The 21610-nt window shown below is 36.5% G+C and overlaps 2 protein-coding genes across 4 annotated transcripts in view; both read right to left on the bottom strand.

Moving 5' to 3' along the window:
* nudt4a (nudix (nucleoside diphosphate linked moiety X)-type motif 4a) overlaps positions 1-5501 on the bottom strand; it is a 22928-nt gene extending 17427 nt beyond the window's left edge. For both annotated transcript variants that reach the window (XM_016552670.1, XM_016552662.1), the window contains exon 1: positions 4918-5501. In XM_016552670.1, the coding sequence (XP_016408156.1) occupies positions 4918-5343 (426 nt within the window). In that variant the 5' untranslated portion in view covers positions 5344-5501. The remainder of the gene's footprint in view (positions 1-4917) is intronic.
* Positions 5502-7030: 1529 nt separating this feature from the next.
* LOC107740244 (ubiquitin-conjugating enzyme E2 N) lies at positions 7031-20860 on the bottom strand. Of its 2 annotated transcripts, none has more exons than XM_016552612.1 (4): positions 20714-20860; positions 10552-10798; positions 8755-8895; positions 7031-7612 (listed from the first exon to the last, which is right to left on the bottom strand). In XM_016552612.1, the coding sequence occupies exons 1-4, from the start codon at positions 20741-20743 to the stop codon at positions 7566-7568; spliced, it is 465 nt and encodes a 154-aa protein (XP_016408098.1). In that variant the 5' UTR covers positions 20744-20860; the 3' UTR covers positions 7031-7565. The 2 variants fall into 2 exon arrangements, with proteins under 2 accessions (XP_016408098.1, XP_016408092.1); XM_016552606.1 differs by lacking the exon at positions 20714-20860 and adding an exon at positions 19101-19247.
* Between the last annotated feature and the right edge of the window lie 750 nt (positions 20861-21610).

Genomic DNA, 21610 nt, shown 5'->3' with positions numbered 1-21610 from the left:
ATAAACAACAAAGTGCAGATGTACGTGCGATGTAAGTATAAGAGATGTATTCATCATATAGTGTAGATTCACTGAGTTTAACGGGAGTGTTTTTAAAGTGCATAAACTCACGCTAGACTGAGCTTGTGATGATGTTCTTTGGTAATGTAACGTTCTTTGCTCGTTTTCTGTAGCTGCTTTTTGAATAACTGAGGAAATGTAAGCTTTATAATTAGTAACTTACGATGTTTCTATTAATTTGTTATCATGTTAAATACAAATTCACTCATTAAAAACATTAGGCTGTTTTTAGCCTTCCGCTGGAGTTGGTTCACTTTCTCGCAATGAAACTAAGTAAATAATTACATAAATTAGCACGATAATATTGTGTATCGGCGAGCAGGCTGACGATAGTACGATATGAAAATTGAGCATATCGCCCAACACTACTATATCCCACAATTCAGTGCGCTCAACTTTTGAACTTTCCAGTGATGAAGTAATACTTGCATAATTAACATACTTTTCAAGTCGCTATTTGATCAAACTACCAGATTTTTAGACATTTCTATACAAAATTGGAACAAAAATGCGATTTTCGGAACCATTTAAAAAAATAAATAACTGAGTGGCACTTGTGATGGTTGTGCGACAAATGTAGTTTTGATACAACACTGGAATTATGCGTTTTCACTTTACTATGCATTAAAAAATATTGTGCAGTATTCACACATTATATACTGAGCAAGTAGCAAGTTAGTATTCCATTACAAACATTCTGTTTAAAAGTTTGAGGTCTGAAAGATTTCTTATGTTTTTTAAAGGAGTCTTTTATGTTCACCAAGGCTGCATTTATTTGATCAAAAATAGAGTAAAACAGGAAAACTGTGAAATACGTTTACAATTTAAAATAATTGTTTTCTATTTTAATATATTTTAAACAATAATTTTGTTTTAAATATATATTCACAAACACCCAAAACACAGGCCAGACCATTATGGCGGCAAGATTTACATGAGCAAGTATACCTTTTTTACAAAAATGTAAAAATTCAGCTATTATTATTATGGGTCTTTGTGAGGTCTTGACAAGAGAACAAACAGCAGACGAGCTGAAGGACTGCACTAGTGCACTTCTCAAGGATGTGCCTTGTTGTCACTTGTACTCGGCTAACTATCACTATGACAGGAATGTACTGACGTCCACAGTAGGACTATTAAAATGATCAGGAGTAAATAGAAATACACAAAAAAGAAGTACAATCCTTCCCAAAGAGGAGGATCAAAAACAGCAAAACAGCAACCAGTTGAATTAATTAGAAAGAAAAAGACTGATTATAAAAAAGTGGGAAAAGGAATCCGTCAGGGGACAGTGAGCGCTGTCATTCTGGTTCTATAAATTGCTGCTGATAGGTCACTTGGAGCCTCAGAACATAGTGTAACTTACCTCCTTTCCTCCCCCCTCTCAGTGCTAATCACATGGAGGAGAGACCTGGGAGACCAGGTCCTGTTGCAATGCCGAATATTCAGGGTCTGAAGCTCCTATGCCTCAACATGTCTTATGTAATCAAACTTCGACAGCTTTAGTAGATCTTTGTAATTAAAAATACACTGGTAGTCTGACCAATTTCAAGTTAATTTAAGGAAAAGAAGACATCTATGGGGGAGTATTTGTGTATTCAACAGCATTTTCCTGCAATTTCTGAGTGCACTACCCACATCAGCTCAAGCCCTCATCTCAGCAGTCAAGAACACCTCGACTGTGACTGACACATTTCATAATAGACAGTATTTTTAGTCTAAGCAGAACCTACTTTCGAGGAGGTCACAAAATGTTACAGAGGTGATAAATTTGATAGTAACTGCTCTTTAAGAATTTTCAATGAGACCTTAAATCAGGTCAAACAGAAGAATAGATTTGTAAACAAGGAAAACTGTGAAATACGTTTACAATTTAAAATAATTGTTTTCTATTTTAATATATTTTAAAATGTAATTTATTCATGTGATGGCAAAGCTGAATTTTCAGCAGCCACTACTCCAATCTTCAATCTTCACTATTTAAAACAGAAATAAAGGTCTTTACTGTCACTGTTGATCAATTGAATGCATCTTTGCTGAATAAAAAAAATAGAACACTCATTTCTTTCAAAAAGACATACTGACCACAAACTTTTGAACAATGGTATATATATATATATATATACTCTTTTAATTTGCAGATATGCAGATACCGATTCACAAACACCCAAAACACAGGCCAGACCATTATGGCGGCAAGATTTACATGAGCAAGTATACCTTTTTTACAAAAATGTAAAAATTCAGCTATTATTATTATGGGTCTTTGTGAGGTCTTGACAAGAGAACAAACAGCAGACGAGCTGAAGGACTGCACTAGTGCACTTCTCAAGGATGTGCCTTGTTGTCACTTGTACTCGGCTAACTATCACTATGACAGGAATGTACTGACGTCCACAGTAGGACTATTAAAATGATCAGGAGTAAATAGAAATACACAAAAAAGAAGTACAATCCTTCCCAAAGAGGAGGATCAAAAACAGCAAAACAGCAACCAGTTGAATTAATTAGAAAGAAAAAGACTGATTATAAAAAAGTGGGAAAAGGAATCCGTCAGGGGACAGTGAGCGCTGTCATTCTGGTTCTATAAATTGCTGCTGATAGGTCACTTGGAGCCTCAGAACATAGTGTAACTTACCTCCTTTCCTCCCCCCTCTCAGTGCTAATCACATGGAGGAGAGACCTGGGAGACCAGGTCCTGTTGCAATGCCGAATATTCAGGGTCTGAAGCTCCTATGCCTCAACATGTCTTATGTAATCAAACTTCGACAGCTTTAGTAGATCTTTGTAATTAAAAATACACTGGTAGTCTGACCAATTTCAAGTTAATTTAAGGAAAAGAAGACATCTATGGGGGAGTATTTGTGTATTCAACAGCATTTTCCTGCAATTTCTGAGTGCACTACCCACATCAGCTCAAGCCCTCATCTCAGCAGTCAAGAACACCTCGACTGTGACTGACACATTTCATAATAGACAGTATTTTTAGTCTAAGCAGAACCTACTTTCGAGGAGGTCACAAAATGTTACAGAGGTGATAAATTTGATAGTAACTGCTCTTTAAGAATTTTCAATGAGACCTTAAATCAGGTCAAACAGAAGAATAGATTTTATTTTTGTGTTCCATTCTAAAGTAATACAGGTTTAGAAATACATGAGGGTGAGTAAATTATGCAAATGATTAATTTTTGGGTGAGTTAGGTGATCTTTTTTCATCTTTGTAACTATGCTTTAGACATTTTGTTGTATAAATGTCACACTTCTGCCAAACAATCATAAAACCTTGTTAAGTATGCACTAAATAGAGCATATATAAAACTACATATAGTTTAACTGAGTCTGTCTTTTTAATAAATACTTAGCAAACCTGTGGCAGACCAATCAAACCAGCTCTATGAAAATAAAATCCTATACTAGCAGTGTGTGATACGGTACATTTAAAAAGATGAAAACAGTATACACAAAACAGTACACAAATACCTTAAACAGCAAAAACCATGAAAATATTAAACTGGAGAATGGGTAAAGCTGTGAGTTATGATCTGGAGGAGATATCATGTCTTAAGCAGAAGGTCAGTTGCTACCTGTTGTGGACAGCTGTCATTACTCAGGAGTAAAGCTCACTGCTGGCTTTTAGTGAGCTGATCTCATTGATTACATTTATAACACCTGCCATCAGACCTCCATGCACAGTCATATATTTCTAGCCATGAATCATGAATTAGATAAGAGTCTTATCATTGTGATTTCACTTGGGTGTAGTCCAGTGCGTATTTACTGTAGGGAGTTAAAAAAGGATGAAGTATGGCAAGCCGTTTTAACATTCTGTCCTTAAAACATACTAGTATCTATGTTATATATTACTTATTATATATATTACTATGTTACTATTACTTATTTTGGTGACACTTTACAACAAGGTCCCATTACTTAGGGTTAGTTAATGATAGATCATGATAGCTCAAGTCCATTAAATACAACTTTTGATTTTTAAAAAAATGTATTAAGTCTTGAAATTAAAATGAACTGAGATTAATAAAAGCGTTCAGTATTTTTCATTGTTAGTTCATGTTAACTAATGTTAACAAATGGAATCTTATTGTAAAGTGTTGCCCTTATTTTTTTACATGATTAGTTACTGGTATTCCAGCTTTTATAGTACTACCAGCATGTTTTTTTTTTTTTTTTTTTTTTAAATCTAACTAGTATAATATTTGAACTATACATGAACAGCCATTTTGATTAGTCATAACATATAAGTTAAATAGCAACAGTAACTAAATAGCAACAGTGAAATAAGAAATGTTACAAGTAATAACTGGGATAAATACTAGTCACTAGTATAAATACAAGTACAAGTGGAATAGATACATACTATTGGAATATATTAGTAACTAAGAAAAAATACTACTAACTATTAAATAGTTACTAGTAAACTGGATTAGGTCAGAAGTTAATAGCTGAGTTTTATATCTGAACCACAGATAGGTATAAAATTCAATGGCAATGTTGCAGTGGAATAGTTACTAGTCACTGCTTAGTGACTAATAACTAACTATTGGATTAAAATCCACTTGTTAACATTAACATGAACTAACAGGTGAATAGTTATTAACTAAGTTTAATTAATGGGACCTTATTTTGAAGTGTTGCCGAATAAGCACTAGCATCCAACGACTCGGCTTACATCAATGAAAAGAATAAGTCATTGTATCATAAAATATATAGCCGATTAGTTAGTAACAAGGAATACAATTTAAAAACGGCTTGCAATATCTATTTCTGACGTCTCTGTAGGCGACAGTAGTGGTAGTACATGTAAACCACAAAGCACGTTTGCACTTTTCTCAGCTTTACCTCGTCCTCCCGATCGTTCTTGAAACACAGACAAGCTGCTCGTTTTTTGAAGCCCTCTCCGTCATAGGTCCTTGTCTGATTGGGCTTAAATTTCATCATGTGGGGTTTTCTCCGAACAAAACAAGAATACAAGTGTTCTCGGTTGCCTAGTTTTTGGATCCTACGCGCAACGCAACTGCCTTTCAGGCCAAGAGCTGAAAGTCGTCCCAGATTTTCCAGGCTGATCATACAGTTTGCATTTATAAGAAGTGCCTCACGTTGAAGACATAATTCCTCTCTTGACAGCGGAGATTGTGAGTTGGGGTGTTCTCGTCTTGACCATGGTGGCTGCTTGGTGCTGTGTGAAGACTGCTGCGGCTCTTCAGCTCTGCGCAGTCGCCTTAAATCAGCTGCAATAGGATCAGCGTTACAAACCCAAGATGCCATCAACAGATAGGCGTTTCCCTTTTTGAAAATATGAATGAGACATCATCCCAGACGACAGTCGAAGGGTGAAATTGATTCACGAGCGCTTTAAGTGAATAGAATTAAAAATGCTGCATCACTATCATTTTAATACAAATGACAGTGATTGATTCAAAGTAACGCTAGAGACAAAAGCCACGCTGCAGCGTTATAACAGATTGTGGTGATGTTGTACTGGCGCCATCTGCTGGTGCCCGTGAATTAATACTATCAAGAGTGCAACGAGAGAGCAAATGTTTCAAGAATAATTAACTATTTTAACTCTTTGATGCTGAACCGTTTCACAAAACATGACTGAAAGATTAGCTTATACGACGGACTGAATACATCCAAAAAAAAATTCTTTTTTCTGACAAGTTCGACTTGTGAAGCGAGGATTTGATTGATGGGGCGAAAATAAGTCAGGCTACTTTAATAGTCGAACTGCAGAACTGATGCAAACGAAACGTAGTTTACGACTTGACTGATAATAATTTAACAAAGAACGTTTTAGTAAAACGTGCAACAACTTTGTAGCTAACAGATGTAAATTCATTTTTATTATTGTCTATAGTAAATAATACAATATTTAAAAGGACCTCAAGTGGTGAGTGAACCGATTCACGGAAAGAAGTCAGATTTCGCGTCACTAAAGGAACAAAAGAACGGTTCTATATTGTATGAGAATCGTTATGGGGAACACCGACTTAAATAAAATACATCGGTAAATATTACAAACTAATAAAGTTTAATAATGCAGACATCACCTACAGGCACAACTGCCTCTTCAGAACTTAAAAATGTGCTTTAAAGATGTGTTTGGTGGAACTTGCGAAATAAATCTGCAAGTGATCACTCCAGGTTGTTTTGGAGTAATGATAAACATTGCACTTACACGGTGACTAATATTTTCTCCAGTCTATGAAAGCCTTCTGAAAGACAGGAAAACAGCAGACACGGAAAAACAAATGAGCAGTTAAGGCGTTAGTCATTCTCGGAAATGTAATAAAACCACCACCATAAATATTTGTTATTAATCAACAGATTTTATTTACAGAAAGAACAGAAATATGTGTGTGGACTGTTGTCATAACGTTTTAAAAAGCATGATCTTTTCCCCCTTTCTATAGAAAGCAGGAATTTACAGAGTTGAAATCGATGTTTTAACCAAAGACCAATCGTGGAAATTGAGACAAAGCCTTTATTGATCTTTTGCAATGTTTCTGCAAACATTCCCACCCCTCACCCCTTTACTAAAATCTCACTATTCATCATTCGTCTCCAGCTCCCCTGCAGCCACAGCGTATCGAAATAAATGCTTAAGGCAAGAAACAGACAAATGAATCTCAATGCACTGGACTGTGATGGACACAAGAAAACAAAAAGCACGCAATGATGGGAGTTTCAGAGTGCAATTAGTACAGCGATGGCAAGATACATAAAACACTAAAACCGGATACATTAACAGAATTGTTATGCTAAAAGAAATATTACGCAAAATCTTCCTTCACTCTAGCTCTACCTTGCCCATAGTCCAAAACACAAATCAAGTCTACATTAGGGTTTACATCTTTAACAGTTTCTGTGACGGTGGAAGGACTTTCCAGTTGAACCATTTCCCAGGTGAAATTACTGTTTGCATGTGGTTTAAATCTTGCGTCTCTTTTCCGTTGTAGTGAACCTATACATTTTTTCTAGGTTTCCTAACAGGGTAAGTCTGCAGTTTGACAGAAAGGGTGCTCTAAACAGGGGCTAGTCTGCTGCTCCTCATTAACACAGAGCAATGAGAAGAAAAAAGGTTTAAAGAAATATAAAAAGTTACCCCCCTCCCACAAAGAAAAAACAAGGGGACAGACAAATGACAGTCAGTTTTAATGCACGCTTCATAGCAGAAGTCTGTGGCTACCTCCCCAACCACTGTAAAAGAAAGCCGTACGAGTCGATCATCTGCCCATGCATCTCAACAGCGGTGAATCAGGACAAAGACATTTTTTTGTTGTACTAATGTGCATTTAAATCACAAATTGTCTGAAGTTTTCTTTTTACTTTTGTGTTAATATATTCTTTACAGTTTATCATAATTTTTTGTTTCCTAAGACTGTGTCCTTAACATGAAAATGAATAGGTCTTGGCAGAACATGGAGTTGTGTTCACTCTTGACTTCCTTTTTTTTTTTCACTCTTTTTGTCTCCCCACACACATTTCTAGACTTCTATATTGTTTCCGGCATAAAGCCTGGTCCATGTTCGGGCTGAAATAGACAAACAAATGCAGAGTTAATACACCCCCGAGTGTTTTATCTCGCACTTAAATCCCTGTAGAGATAAATTACTCGGTATCTTCAGCACAAAGCTGACTTCAACTCCAGTTGTGTGAACAAAATGGGTGTGGATTTTTCCAATTAATAACAACTGTAAAAAGCGATTAGCAATATCAAAACAATATACTTCGAAAGCAGTTACATGAGATAAAAACGATTTCGCAAGAGCAGTGTTATAGATTAAGGCCTCTGGGACACAGATTATCAATGTAGTAGCCTCTTAAAGTTTATTGAGCACCCAGAAAAACCTCTGATTTAAGTGAATGTACATACAAATAAATATTAGCAATATCTATTATTCATTGCATTTTTTAACAGATGTATCAAAGTACAGAGATGGATTCCATTCTAATGCCATTCTAAACCTTTATGACAGACTTTCTTCTGTGGAACACAAAAGAACAACGTTTTGAAGACCATACACAATACTGGAACCAACTGACTTTCATTATATTTTTCAAAATATCTTTTGTGTTCCACAGAAGGTTTAGAATGTATGAAAGCCCATTTCCACCTCAGAATAAAAAAAAATAAAAAAAAAGCTAATTGCAAATATTTATCTAACAATTATGACTTTTCTCCCAGATGAGTTTATATTTATGACAATTCTGACTTTTTTTTTTTTTAAATATAAACCCATAATTGTGAGATATAAACTCAGAATAGTAAGATATAAAATCACAAATGCGAGAAGAAAAAAAAAGTCAGAATTGTGAGATAAAAAGTTGCAATTACCCTTTTCATTTTTTTTATTCCATTATGGAAAAAAATAATAATTGCAAGATGTAAATTCAGAGGGAAAAAAATGTGAGAATTACAAGATTCTGAGTTTCTGTCTCACAATTCTGATTTTCTCGCAATTTCTGAGTTTACATTTTTTTTTAAGAATGGCAAGTTTATATCTCAATAGTTTCTCAGAATAGCAATTAAGAAGGCTGAACTGTGAGTCAAACTCAAAATTATCTTAATTTTTTTCATCCTATGGCAGAAACAAACTTCCATAAGAATGTCATGAGTGAGAAAAAAAAATGTAGAATCAACTTTCCCTTTAAATGCATTTAACCAGCACCCACCTGTCTCTATGGCTTGAGCTTCGTTAGTCTTCCACTGTTCTGCAACGTCGTTTGCTAGAGGATCATCAGGGTTGGGAGCGCTTAGTAATGCCTGGATTGATAGCAGCACTGTGCGGATCTGCAAGGCTGGAGACCACTTATCTGTGTGCCATCATGCCATGGAGAGAGATAAACAAGAGCAAGAGCATTAGCAGAAAAGTAGCTGCTAGCTTCCATATGTGCCAAGTCCAGCAGAGAGATCATTCTCTGTGGGGTCAAAAGTGTAATCTGAGATCTTCCAACAGAGATTAAATGGGCAAATCTTTCACAGTATGTACATGTTAGGTAAGGGAGCTATAAAATTTAACAGACTCAAACTGCCTTTCCTCTGAGGTGAAGACAAAATGAGCCTTTTTTCCCCTTTTTCTCATATTCATTTTTCTCCTACAGTCTACTCAAAGGACATAATACTAATTTCCCCCGTTTCAATAGCACGTTTTATCATAGGACATTTTATTGCCCACTTCATCTGAGAGTGGGTGGAAAAAAATACATTTATTTAACTGTCTACTGTTTTGTTAGTGCTGGGACTGGCAACATAAATGAATGAATGAATGAATTACTTTTATGTAGCAAGAAATTATTTTGGATAAAAATGTTAAATATGTTCCAAGCATGTGTTTTTGCTTGGGAAAATGTTTGCTTCTCCCATTTTCTGTTTTCTCTCAATATTAGCAAACAGTGTCAGATACAAACACAAACAATTATATAATATAATTACTGTAAATAATATTGGTAGTCTAGCATTCACACTGATGAATGAATGAACTGAGAACAAGGGTTGTTCCAAGCTCATTTTTAGCTATATCTATAGAATTTTCACCATCACACAGAAACTCACATGACAAAATCATCTTGCATATCACACATGTATTAAAGGAAGTAGCCATTTAGTTTCATTTTGTGTATACAAACACACACACACACACACACAACTGTTTAAAAAGTTGGGGGTCAATACGTCTCTTATTTTCACCGATGCTGAATTTATTTGAAAAAATACAGTAAAAGCAGTAATATTGTGAAATATTACTACAATTATTACTACAATTATTATTACTAGGGGAAGTCGTGGCCTAATGGTTAGAGAGTCTGACTCGTAACCCAAAGGTTGCGGGTTCGAGTCTCGTAGTCTTCAGTGTCACATGATCCTTCAGAAATCATTCTTATGCTGATTTGGTGATCAAGAAATATTCCTTATTATTATTAATGTTGCAAAGTAACAGCTGTGCTTCTTAATTTTATTGGAAATTGTGATACATATTTTTTCAGGATTCTTTGATGAATAAATAGTTCAAAAGAACAGCATTTATTTATAACATTCTACATCATAAAATGTATTTAGTTACTTTGTCAGTTTAATGCATCCTTGCTGAATAAAAGTATTAATTAATATATTTCCAAATAAAATAAAAATCTTACTAACCCCAAACATTTGAACGGTAATGTATATAAAAGTGCATGATGTGTTTGAAGTCACAGCTGGTGAAATATAGAAACAGGCCCTTCAGAATGAATGTATGATATCTGACTAATGAAACATCTAGTGATCATCTGATTAACTTCAAAAGAGAAATGTTGCTATTTTAAAAACTAATGGCAGATAAAATGATGAATCACATTTTGTTCCAAGTGTCCCATTACAGCAGAATTAAAGCATTAAACAATAATGACATTCAAGTTTAGGTCACGATGAGTAAAATCAGTATGATCTGTTATTTAGAAAGTTTCAGAAGATGGAATAAAATGGTATCTCACCTTTCAAAATATCTAGACATATTCTTCCCAACTTGTCTACATTGGGGTGATATATTTTGGTCATGAAGCGTACTTTCGGAGCTGCCATGGGATATTCTTCAGGAAGAAAGAGTTCAAGTTTAAAAGTTCCTCCCTCAAATGGGGAGTCTTGAGGTCCGGCGATGACCACATGGAAGTAGCGAGCGTTCCCCTCATCTGGCTCCGCCTTTATACCTGGCACCGGCTCTGCCAACAAACGCTGAGTTTCCTACACACACACACACACACACACAGACATGGAAACAGGGTCAATTAGGCTGGAACATCAAGCATCTACAAACTCAGTTATTTAGCAATTAGCCAAAGCACTGGTAGTGAGACAGTCGAGTACACAGGAGTAAACAAATCAGCAGAAAGAGCTAACATGTAATGCGCACAGTGACAACAGTTTTGTGTTTTCACTTCTCCTTGTAACGTTGCACAATGTTCATGTATAACAAACAATAATTGTCCTGCATCAACACATTCCAATGGCAAACGAACCTGTATGGCTAGGTGATACATGGCCTGACAGGCCATTAAGAATGTTAGGTTCTGGATTTTTTTAAATGAGATATTAACATGACCAAGCCCAGACGCACTTTTAGCACAGATTGACAGGGTGAAAATGGCATAATTTAAACAAACATTCTTATTGGTAGACGAAAGTATTTACCAAATGAACATGTAAACTTTGTGAACGCTTGTTCCAATCCTGTGAAAATCTGCAGCTTTCTTTCTTTTTTTTAAATTACAGCATGTATATCACTATTCGAAAGTTGGGGTCGGCAAGATATTTATTTTTGCTAGAAATTAATACTTTTATTCAGCAAAGATGCATTAAATTGATGAACAGTGACAGTAAAGACATGTTACTGTTGCTAATGTTACAAAAGATTCATATTTCAAATAAATGCTGTTCTTTTCAACTTTCTATTAATCAAAAAATCCTGAAAAAAATGCATCATGGTTTTCGCAAAAATAAGGAGGCTAACTCTTTTCAACATACATAAAACATTTCCTTGAGCAGCAAATCAGCATATTAGAATGATTTCTGAAGGATCATGTGACACTGAAGACTGGAGTAATGCTGGTGAAAATTCAGCTTTACCGTCACAGGAATAAATTACATTTTAAAATATAATCAAAAAGAAAACATTTATTTTAAATTGTAATAATATTTCACAATTTTACTGTATTTTTAATCAAATAAATTCAGCCATAGTGAGCATAAGAGACTTCTTTCAAAAACCTTTTAAAACGACATTACTGACCCCCAACTTTTGAATGCAACTACTTGAACCATGAAAGGTTTCCTGAAAGTGTATGCATCTTAAATAAGAAAAGTGTTTTATTGTAAATATCAACCAAGTCACAAACTTTGAGTTTAAATATAGTTACTAACGTCATAACTACAATATTTACAGATAATACAGCACCCATAACCTTCAGTAGGGCAAAGGACAATCTTAGATCTTACACTACAAACACTGCTGGTTAGGCACTATGGCAATGTTTTCAGTAAACACTCTCTTCGAACCACATTAGAAAAGACAGTATCTTGCCATTTCAATATCAAGCACCATTTTTATAACATGATTAGTCTTAACGCTGTCCTGTAGCTTGCACAGCTCAATGACATTTAGCATGGAATTATATCTCAATCTCATGAATATAACTCCAGTAATACCAGGTATACACTACACAATTTTCATCAAGTCATTCGCTCGTTGTTCCTTTCACACTATACAACTGTTATCATGGTATCATGAAGTTGCTGTGGTTTGCACATTATGGCTACGTTCACACTGCAGGCAAATGTGGCTCAAATCTGATTTTTTTTTTGCTCACATGTGCCTCAGATCTGTTTTTCTCATGACAGGGTGAACAGCACAAACCACATGGAATCTGATCTTTTCAATTCCGATTTGTGCCACTTCCTTATATGGTACTAAATCCAATACAGGTCAAATGTTTTGGAATGCGACCGCAGTGGAACAGTCATATCCGGAACTCATGCGACTTTTACGTCACTCTAGATCAACATTCGTCACGATTCTGCGCTCATGGGAGTCACTTCAAAGATTTTTACATACCCAGAGTTATCAAGACAGTTGCGAAAGGTAGTCAGTGGAAGTACAGTGATTAGGGCTTTGACTGCATCGCGATTCCTCTGGAATCGATTCTGAGCTTACATTTTAACAACAGATGGCGCTCTAATCTAGTTTTTATCCGCACACTCAAATGCTCATGAAGAAGAGTGCTAAAGAGCACTTGTGCGTTCGGCTGAGTCATGTAATTTCACCTCAGCTCAGAATGCTTTTATGACGTGAGATTAATGTAAACAGCCCACTGTGAACACCCTTGTAATTCGCTTCAACCTTTTTGAATTTTATGAATGATTATTTTAGGTTTAAGTGTGTGTAAGGATTTGGAAACAAGCAGAGTACGGCTGTTTCTAAAGCATGCAGTGCCATCTGCTGTTCAAAACTAAGCTCAGAATCGACTCAAGAAAGAATCGCGATGCATTCGGAAAATCTCAGAATCGATGTTGAATCATTTCTCGATTCATCGATTTATTTTCCCAGCCCTAACAGTGATGTGTCAGAACTCATAAGTATTGCAGTGACAAAATCTATATACAAGCAAAACATGAGGGCTCGTATCATAAAAGTTTCAAAACTCTGCTCTCTTCCGTCACATTCTTGTCTTTATTTTTCATATTGCCTGCGCATAATTTCGCTGGCTTCTGCGGCAGATCACACTATAAATAAACGCATAATCGCTTACTTAATGTCCTCCGTGTTTACTTCCGTATGACAGCGCGCTGCGCAAGTGTTGCCAAGTCCACAATTTTCCCGCAGAATTGGGATACCTTTTCATTGCTGCCACGGGCTCACTCCGTGGGTTAAAGTGACCCCACTAACGCATTATATAACCCATACGAACACGATTGGGCTAGTTTTGGACTAGTTTTGAGAAGCAATTGGGCAGATTTTGTTGTGAAAACCTGGCAACTCTGTTCGTATTGTTCTTTTTACGCATGCAGGTCAGTTCAGAACCATGTTCTGTTCACTAGGCCTGGGCGATAAAACGGTATCGGTATTTATCAATGGTACACCATCGATAACGATAGAAAAAATGTTCGATATAGCGCACGATATAGGCACGTGCCATGAGTGATGCAGACAGCACACACAAACACATGCTGTAATGAGTGCTGTGCCTGCCTGTGATGAGGAGATTGTGAATAAAGAATATTAGTCGAATTTAAAATTAAAAAAAATTGCATATGAATGCAAAAACGGTACAATCGAATGTTGTGTGCGTCCAGGAACCTTATCAGTGGTGCACGAGATGCGGTGATAATGATGTAAGTGACGTTGTTGCATTTTAATGTTTTGTTAGTCTAGCCCACGAGATGTGCCGCTGCTGCGTTATGCATTCAAAATATTAGAGAAATATTGAAGCTCAATGCGGAGAAGATCTTAATTAGGTTAAAAACGAAACCAAGCCATACAAATACCGAACAAATATGACTACTGCACTCGCGCCTCACACGAGATGTAGCCATGCAAAGTTAAAAAAATTTAAACTTTTAGAAAACACATCGCGAATTTGTGAAGGTATATTCCATTTCACTGCGTCTCTTATGTTTTTAAATGCAATCTGTGTGAATGACTTATTTAATCTGCATATAAAACATAAGAAAGGAGATATTTGTTTATATTTTATTTAGTTTTTGACTGTTAAAACAAAACAAAACAAATATTTGTTGTCTTAATAAATTGAGTAAATTAAAAAAATACTGTGGTTAAATAAAAAAAAAAAAATTCTATTGCTCTTTGTTTTAAAAGGGTTATAAAAAATGTCAATAATTATCGATACCGAACGATATGAAACATTATATCGTTGATACGTTTTTTAGCTATAGCCCAGCCCTACTGTTCACACTGGAAATCTGATATTGGCCACATTTAAAACAACAATGTGAACAGCTACAAAAAAATTGGCTTGCAGTGTGAACGTAGCCTCAACGACGGATCAGCAACTGGGGGTCACACATTACAAAATATTTCACTAGGAAGAAACCCCAACAACTCATGCACGAGAAGTAGGGCTGGGTATCGTTCAAAATTTTACGATATCGATACCGGTTCCTGAACGATACTTGATGGTATCGAGGCAATTCGGTCGGTGCCTAAAAAGTATCTAACTCGATACCCAGCCCTAACGAGAAGTGATAAAAAAAGAACATAAGATCACGTGTGAGTGAAATTTTGGCACAAGACTGGACTTCCTCCAAATTAAAAATGGTGGTTGACTGTGCCCTTATTTGCAGCGAAATAAAATAAAATAAAAACTGAAGAATATGGAAGAGAGAATGGTTGGGGAGATAAATCCTCCCCCTGAAATTTCCCTTGCCACGTATCTTGCTCTCTCATTGGCTGCAGGCTGATGTCATTTCCTGTAAAAACATTTCACACTGCAAGACAGAGTCGTAGACAGGCCCAGATATTTAGCCTGCTAAATATTTCTCAGGTATATGCGACACATCGGCGATTCTCTCAGATCACATCTTTTGTTACTCACATGAACAAGCACCAATTTGCCACAGATTTTGGGCTTTTGTCACCGACCTCCAGAAAACTGTTGGCTTGTGAAAATCTGGCATAAAATCATGTACTGTATATACCCGGCATTTCATCTGAAACCAAGTCTTCAAGGGTTAAATTGAGTCATTAAATCTCAATCAAGACAGACACTTTGCGTCCTGTGAGAGAGACACAGGGCTGAACCTTAAAGCCCTTTGGAAACTCACACCCATATGACTAATGAGAATCTGATATCACCTGTGGAATGCTTGAGTCTGGAGACGTTGTTCATCTGAGAACTGCTGTACTATTCTGTACTCCACCTGAAAGATTGTCTACTTAGAACCTGAGAACTCACACCAAAAAGTGGATATTACAATCTCAGTGTCCCAAACCTATTTCCAAAAGCTACCACACCTGTCCTGTAACCTACTTCAAAGGATGAGGGTTCTATGGCTATATAAGCCTGTAAAACAAGAATCTTCTACAAGAATTTCCAGTTTTTAAACTAGACAAAACTAGCATAAGGTATTTTTATAATCCTGATTTACAAAAAAATAATAAATAAATAAAATGTAGATCCAATATATGCTACCATTCAAAGGTTTGGGGGTGGCACACTTATTTTTAAAGTTTTTGAAATTTGAATTTAAAATTAAAACTTAGGGCTGCACGATAAATCGAAATGGAATCGAGATCGCGATTCGACAGAAGCTGCGATTGTCATGCGTATCTTTCAGTGAAGCACGGTTCTGTGATCAGCAGTAAATCTCCATCCAAAGGCCAGAGGGCGCTCTCGCGCTGAAACTTCAAATACGCCTCGCAGAAGAAACCCAGAAAATGCCTATGGCTGCAGCTGAATAAACAGAAGATTCAACCGCTTTCATTGATTCAACGTGACTAATAAACTCACAACTACGGCAATATACGGTTTATCTTGTTATTATAATTTTCATTAAAATAAAGTATCGCAATAAAATCGTCTGCGATTTTTTTGCGTAACTTGTCAGTGAACTACGGCTCTGTGTAGTAAATTCTGCTCCATCTGAAAGCACGTGATGATTTCCTGCTGATTACAGAACCGGCATTACTATTAAAATGCGCATGACAATCGCATTCGATTAATCGTGCAGCCCTACTTAAAATCTACATTTACTCCTGTGTCCGCAAAGCTGAATGAAACATTTCTTATTATTATCAATATACATTTTTTTCAGAAATCTTTGATTAATAGAATGTTCAAAAGAACAGCATTTATTTGAAACATATATATTGCAATACTATAAATCTTCGCTGTCACTTTTGATCATTTTAATGTGTCCGTGCTAAATAAAGAATATTACATTCTTACCCTAAACACAGCCATATATATTTTTCCTAAAAACTTTTCTTAAAGATAATGTTAACGTTAGGCACAAATGTCTTTACTGTTATTTCAGTTAACTTAGCATATACAGTGTACTCAGAATGAAATTCCCCACATTTTTTCAGTTAACCCATAGACAAAACCATGCAGAGCAAACAAACAAGAGGGGCTCCCTGTCATGGTCTCATGCTTGGGGGACATTAAAAGATTAGTTCACGTCCAGAATAAACATTTGCTGATGATTTACTCACCCCCCATGTCATCCAAGAAGTTAATGTCTTTCCTTCCTCTATCACAAAGAAATTAAGGTTTTTGAGGAAAACATTCCAGGATTTTTTTCCATATAGTGGACTTCAATGGGACCCAACAGGTCGAAGGTCTAAATTGCAGTTTCAATGCAGATTCAAAGGGCTCTACACGATCCCAACCGAGGAATAAGGGTCTTACCTTATTTTTTCTAAATAAATAAATAAATGTAAATACTTGTCTTGCACTTGCTCTGCGATGCGTGTCCGTGATGTCATGCATTATGTAATCACGTTGGAAAGATCATGCGCGGTTAGCGCTTCTTCGGTGTACTCCAGTTCAAAAAGGTAGGGTAGGGTGAAAAACTCCATCTCATTTTGTCCTCCAACTTCAAAACTGTCCGACATCGTTTTTTTACCTTTTTTTGTAAAGGGCATTTGACTTTTGTTGCACGTTCGCTTTGTAAACACTGGGTCGGTACTAGGGCTGCACGATTAATCGAATGCGATTGTCATGCGCATTTTGATAGTAATGCAGGAACTCATCATCACGTGCTTTCAGATGGAGCAGAATTTACTACACATAGCCGTAGTTCACTGACAAGTTACGCAGACGATTTTATTGCGCGATTCTGAAATCGAAGAAATCGTTCGCGATAATGACAGCTGTTTGCATAGCTTCTCAGTGAACTACGGCTCTGTGAAGTAAATGCTGCTCCATCTGAAAGCATGTGAAAATACCACATTTAATAACATATTTTTACTCCAAACTCACTTCATAACGTCAGTTGAGTGTTTGAAATAAATCCTTCTGTGAGATGATGTAGCTTCTTACACAGAATAAGGTACGCAACATATTTCATAGTATTTAAGCAGTGATAAAGGCATTGCATTATAAATATACTTTATTTTAATGAAAATTATAATAATAAGAACTCAGATAAACCGTATATTGCCGTAGTCGTGTGTTTATTAGTCACGTTCTTAGTCACTTCTCCGAGGCGTATTTGGAGTTTCAGCGCGAGAGCGCCCTCTGGCCTTTGGATGGAGATTTACTGCTGATCACAGAACCGTGCTTCACTGAAAGATACGCATGACAATCGCAGCTTCTGTCGAATCGCGATCTCGATTCCATTTCGATTTATCGTGCAGCCCTAGTCGGTACTTCTGCCTACATTACGCATTACCTTTCCAACGTGACTACGTAATTCGTGAAGTCAAGCTAGTGCAAGACGAGCATTTCTGGTTAAAAAGTATATAAATTTTTCTTAGAAAATAGCCGATCGTTTCGCTAGATAAGACCATTATTCCTCAGCTGGGATCGTGTAGAGCCTTTGAAGCTGCACTGAAACTGCAATTTGGAACTTCAACCTGTTGGCCACCTTTGAAGTCCATTATATGGAGAAAAATCCTGGAATATTTTCCTCAAAAACCTTATTTTCTTTTTGACTGAAGAAAGAAAGACATCAACATCTTAAATGACATGGGGGTGAGCAAATGATCAGGACATTTTTATTCTGGAAGTGAACTAATCCTTTAAGTATACATTCTCAGCCCTCCAACTCAAATTAGTCAGTTAATTTCCCAGCCAACTAGAGATGCAATGAATTCAACTAACAGTATCATCCCTGTGACCAAAAAATCCTGGAAGTGCAATATGTTTAGGCACTGGATAATAGCAGAAGTGGACAATGCAAAGTGAGAAAAATGTATAATATACCCAAAAAATGCAGATGCACCGAGGTTGCACCAGGGCCTTATCTAATGAATCTGATTTCTCTTAAATATGCGGAAACATGCATTCAAGATACTATCAGGAGGAAGCAGCTGGTGTCATTTCACTAGCCATAAATCTGTTCACTGGAGTTTTTAAAAACATTAAATGAAAAAAAAAAAAAGTAATTATTTGCCCATTCTTGTGTTGTTCCAAAAAAAAAGTGTCACATTCTTCTGTGGAACACAAAAGGAGGCAATTAGGAATATCACGTCCCCAAAATGAAGGTGGACGGAGACTGAGACTTTCATTTTGTCTAACATTTCCTTCTGTGTTCCAGACTGACATACACCTTTTGTTTTTGGTTTAGAACTACACAAGGGTTAATAAAGTATGACGATTTAAATATGAATTTTTGGTGAACTGTCCTTTTAATTCAGTGTTACACGTTTACTTTTTTTGTTAAAATAAAAGGCAGTTCTCATTTCCAAACGCTAAGCCAGCCGTCGCTTCTCTTTGGCTGATCGTTTCAATGATATTTGAGGATTTCGTGGTATTATGATTTAAAAAGAGTGGCTAAAAACGTGTAGTGTGTCTCACTTCACGGTTACCTTAATGATCCTGCGGGGCAACCCGGCCATCTTGTCTTGAATGCGGATTTTAGCTTTGACTCTCGGTGCCTCTTACTTCGTTTGCATTGACGGCGGAGACGCAGTGCACACAAGCCTTCCGGCGCGTTGCGTCCAGACGCACGCACGAATTTGATGAAGATATGGAAGTTGTAGTTTGTGTTGAATGAAAGCTGTTTCTTTCACACGTTCCGTAAAAACACATGATTAAAGTGTTTTATGTCGTTCATTCTGTGCAGTACTTTTTACACTTTTTCTGCATTGCACTGAGGACGTCCTGTATTTCATTTAAAGGTGAACATTGAGAAATTAGCACTTTTGATAAATATGCACATAAATGACTCCAGAAAAATTAATTTCTACATTTGCAGTCTGTAAACCTATTATAATGGCACTGTCGGGACAGCTGGTAGGCTATTGGTAGTATGAAATATTCTGACATAAAACTATAAACGTAATGAAATCATGAAATGTATTTATTTGATATAGGTTGAAAAAGTATTTTCGTGAAGCACCTCCCCTCTCTCTCTCTCTCTCCCTCCCTCCTAATACCTCTTTTATTTGAACATGGGGGCACTCTAGTTTTTGGAGTAGATGCCACACAGAAATAACATTTGGACCTCTTCACAGCCGTGTACAAACTGAGTCTTTCAAAGGCTTACAGACACAGAGGAGCAGGTCATCACAGAAATGAAGTTTCTTCAGATACTTAGACCAGGTATGAAAATTTGTTATTATTTTACAACATTAGTTATTATTTTTAATCAGTATGATTTATCCTCAAACATTATGTGATATAGACAGTATATATATTTTTCTTCTTTTACTTATTTGAATATACAGTGCATTCTAGAATGCCATATTTCATTTATATTGAGTAACTGAAAGGCAGTTCTCATTTAGAATGTGCTGTTCTTCAATTATTGTCTACTTTAATTCTCTTATGTTGTTTATTTGACATTTCTGCTGTTTGGGGCCTGCCGTCATTAGCTCATTTAGCAGCAGAAGCACCGCGACAGCTTCCCTAGCCTACAGGAAGCGGGGGAGCCTAATTCTTTAGCTTATAGTCGTATCCTAGATGGCCAGATAATCATCCTGCACGCAAGAAAATAAACATATGACTGTCTATAAGTGAATTCGTTGAGTAAATAATTGTGTGACTGCTTAAATTCGATCATTTTTATTAAGTTTTACGCCTAGCTAGCCGTCTCTGGAGCGGTTAGCTCGCGAGCTCACACACAGCAGCTCGAGCGCACGCAATGAATGCAATGCGTGCCTCTCTCACCGTTTAGACTTCAGTTAGTGTGAGAACGTTTGTCATTTCTTAATGCTTTTGATTCTGGGTTCAAAGTAGCAATGAATAAGACGCAGGCCCTTCGCCATCTTTCACAGCGGTGGATGTATTTTTAACCCACCCATATTCGGGATACGAGTGCATGTACCGAAACGGAAGTGGCTAACAAACAGAGTTCCAAACGCTAAGCCAGCCGTCGCTTCTCTTTGGCTGATCGTTTCAATGATATTTGAGGATTTCGTGGTATTATGATTTAAAAAGAGTGGCTAAAAACGTGTAGTGTGTCTCACTTCACGGTTACCTTAATGATCCTGCGGGGCAACCCGGCCATCTTGTCTTGAATGCGGATTTTAGCTTTGACTCTCGGTGCCTCTTACTTCGTTTGCATTGACGGCGGAGACGCAGTGCACACAAGCCTTCCGGCGCGTTGCGTCCAGACGCACGCACGAATTTGATGAAGATATGGAAGTTGTAGTTTGTGTTGAATGAAAGCTGTTTCTTTCACACGTTCCGTAAAAACACATGATTAAAGTGTTTTATGTCGTTCATTCTGTGCAGTACTTTTTACACTTTTTCTGCATTGCACTGAGGACGTCCTGTATTTCATTTAAAGGTGAACATTGAGAAATTAGCACTTTTGATAAATATGCACATAAATGACTCCAGAAAAATTAATTTCTACATTTGCAGTCTGTAAACCTATTATAATGGCACTGTCGGGACAGCTGGTAGGCTATTGGTAGTATGAAATATTCTGACATAAAACTATAAACGTAATGAAATCATGAAATGTATTTATTTGATATAGGTTGAAAAAGTATTTTCGTGAAGCACCTCCCCTCTCTCTCTCTCTCTCCCTCCCTCCTAATACCTCTTTTATTTGAACATGGGGGCACTCTAGTTTTTGGAGTAGATGCCACACAGAAATAACATTTGGACCTCTTCACAGCCGTGTACAAACTGAGTCTTTCAAAGGCTTACAGACACAGAGGAGCAGGTCATCACAGAAATGAAGTTTCTTCAGATACTTAGACCAGGTATGAAAATTTGTTATTATTTTACAACATTAGTTATTATTTTTAATCAGTATGATTTATCCTCAAACATTATGTGATATAGACAGTATACATATTTTTCTTCTTTTACTTATTTGAATATACAGTGCATTCTAGAATGCCATATTTCATTTATATTGAGT

Source organism: Sinocyclocheilus rhinocerous, unplaced genomic scaffold, assembly GCF_001515625.1.
Source record: "Sinocyclocheilus rhinocerous isolate Xijiao unplaced genomic scaffold, SAMN03320098_v1.1 scaffold2055, whole genome shotgun sequence".
NCBI classification, from domain to species: Eukaryota; Metazoa; Chordata; class Actinopteri; order Cypriniformes; family Cyprinidae; genus Sinocyclocheilus; species Sinocyclocheilus rhinocerous.
This window is presented reverse-complemented; position numbering and strand designations above follow the sequence as displayed.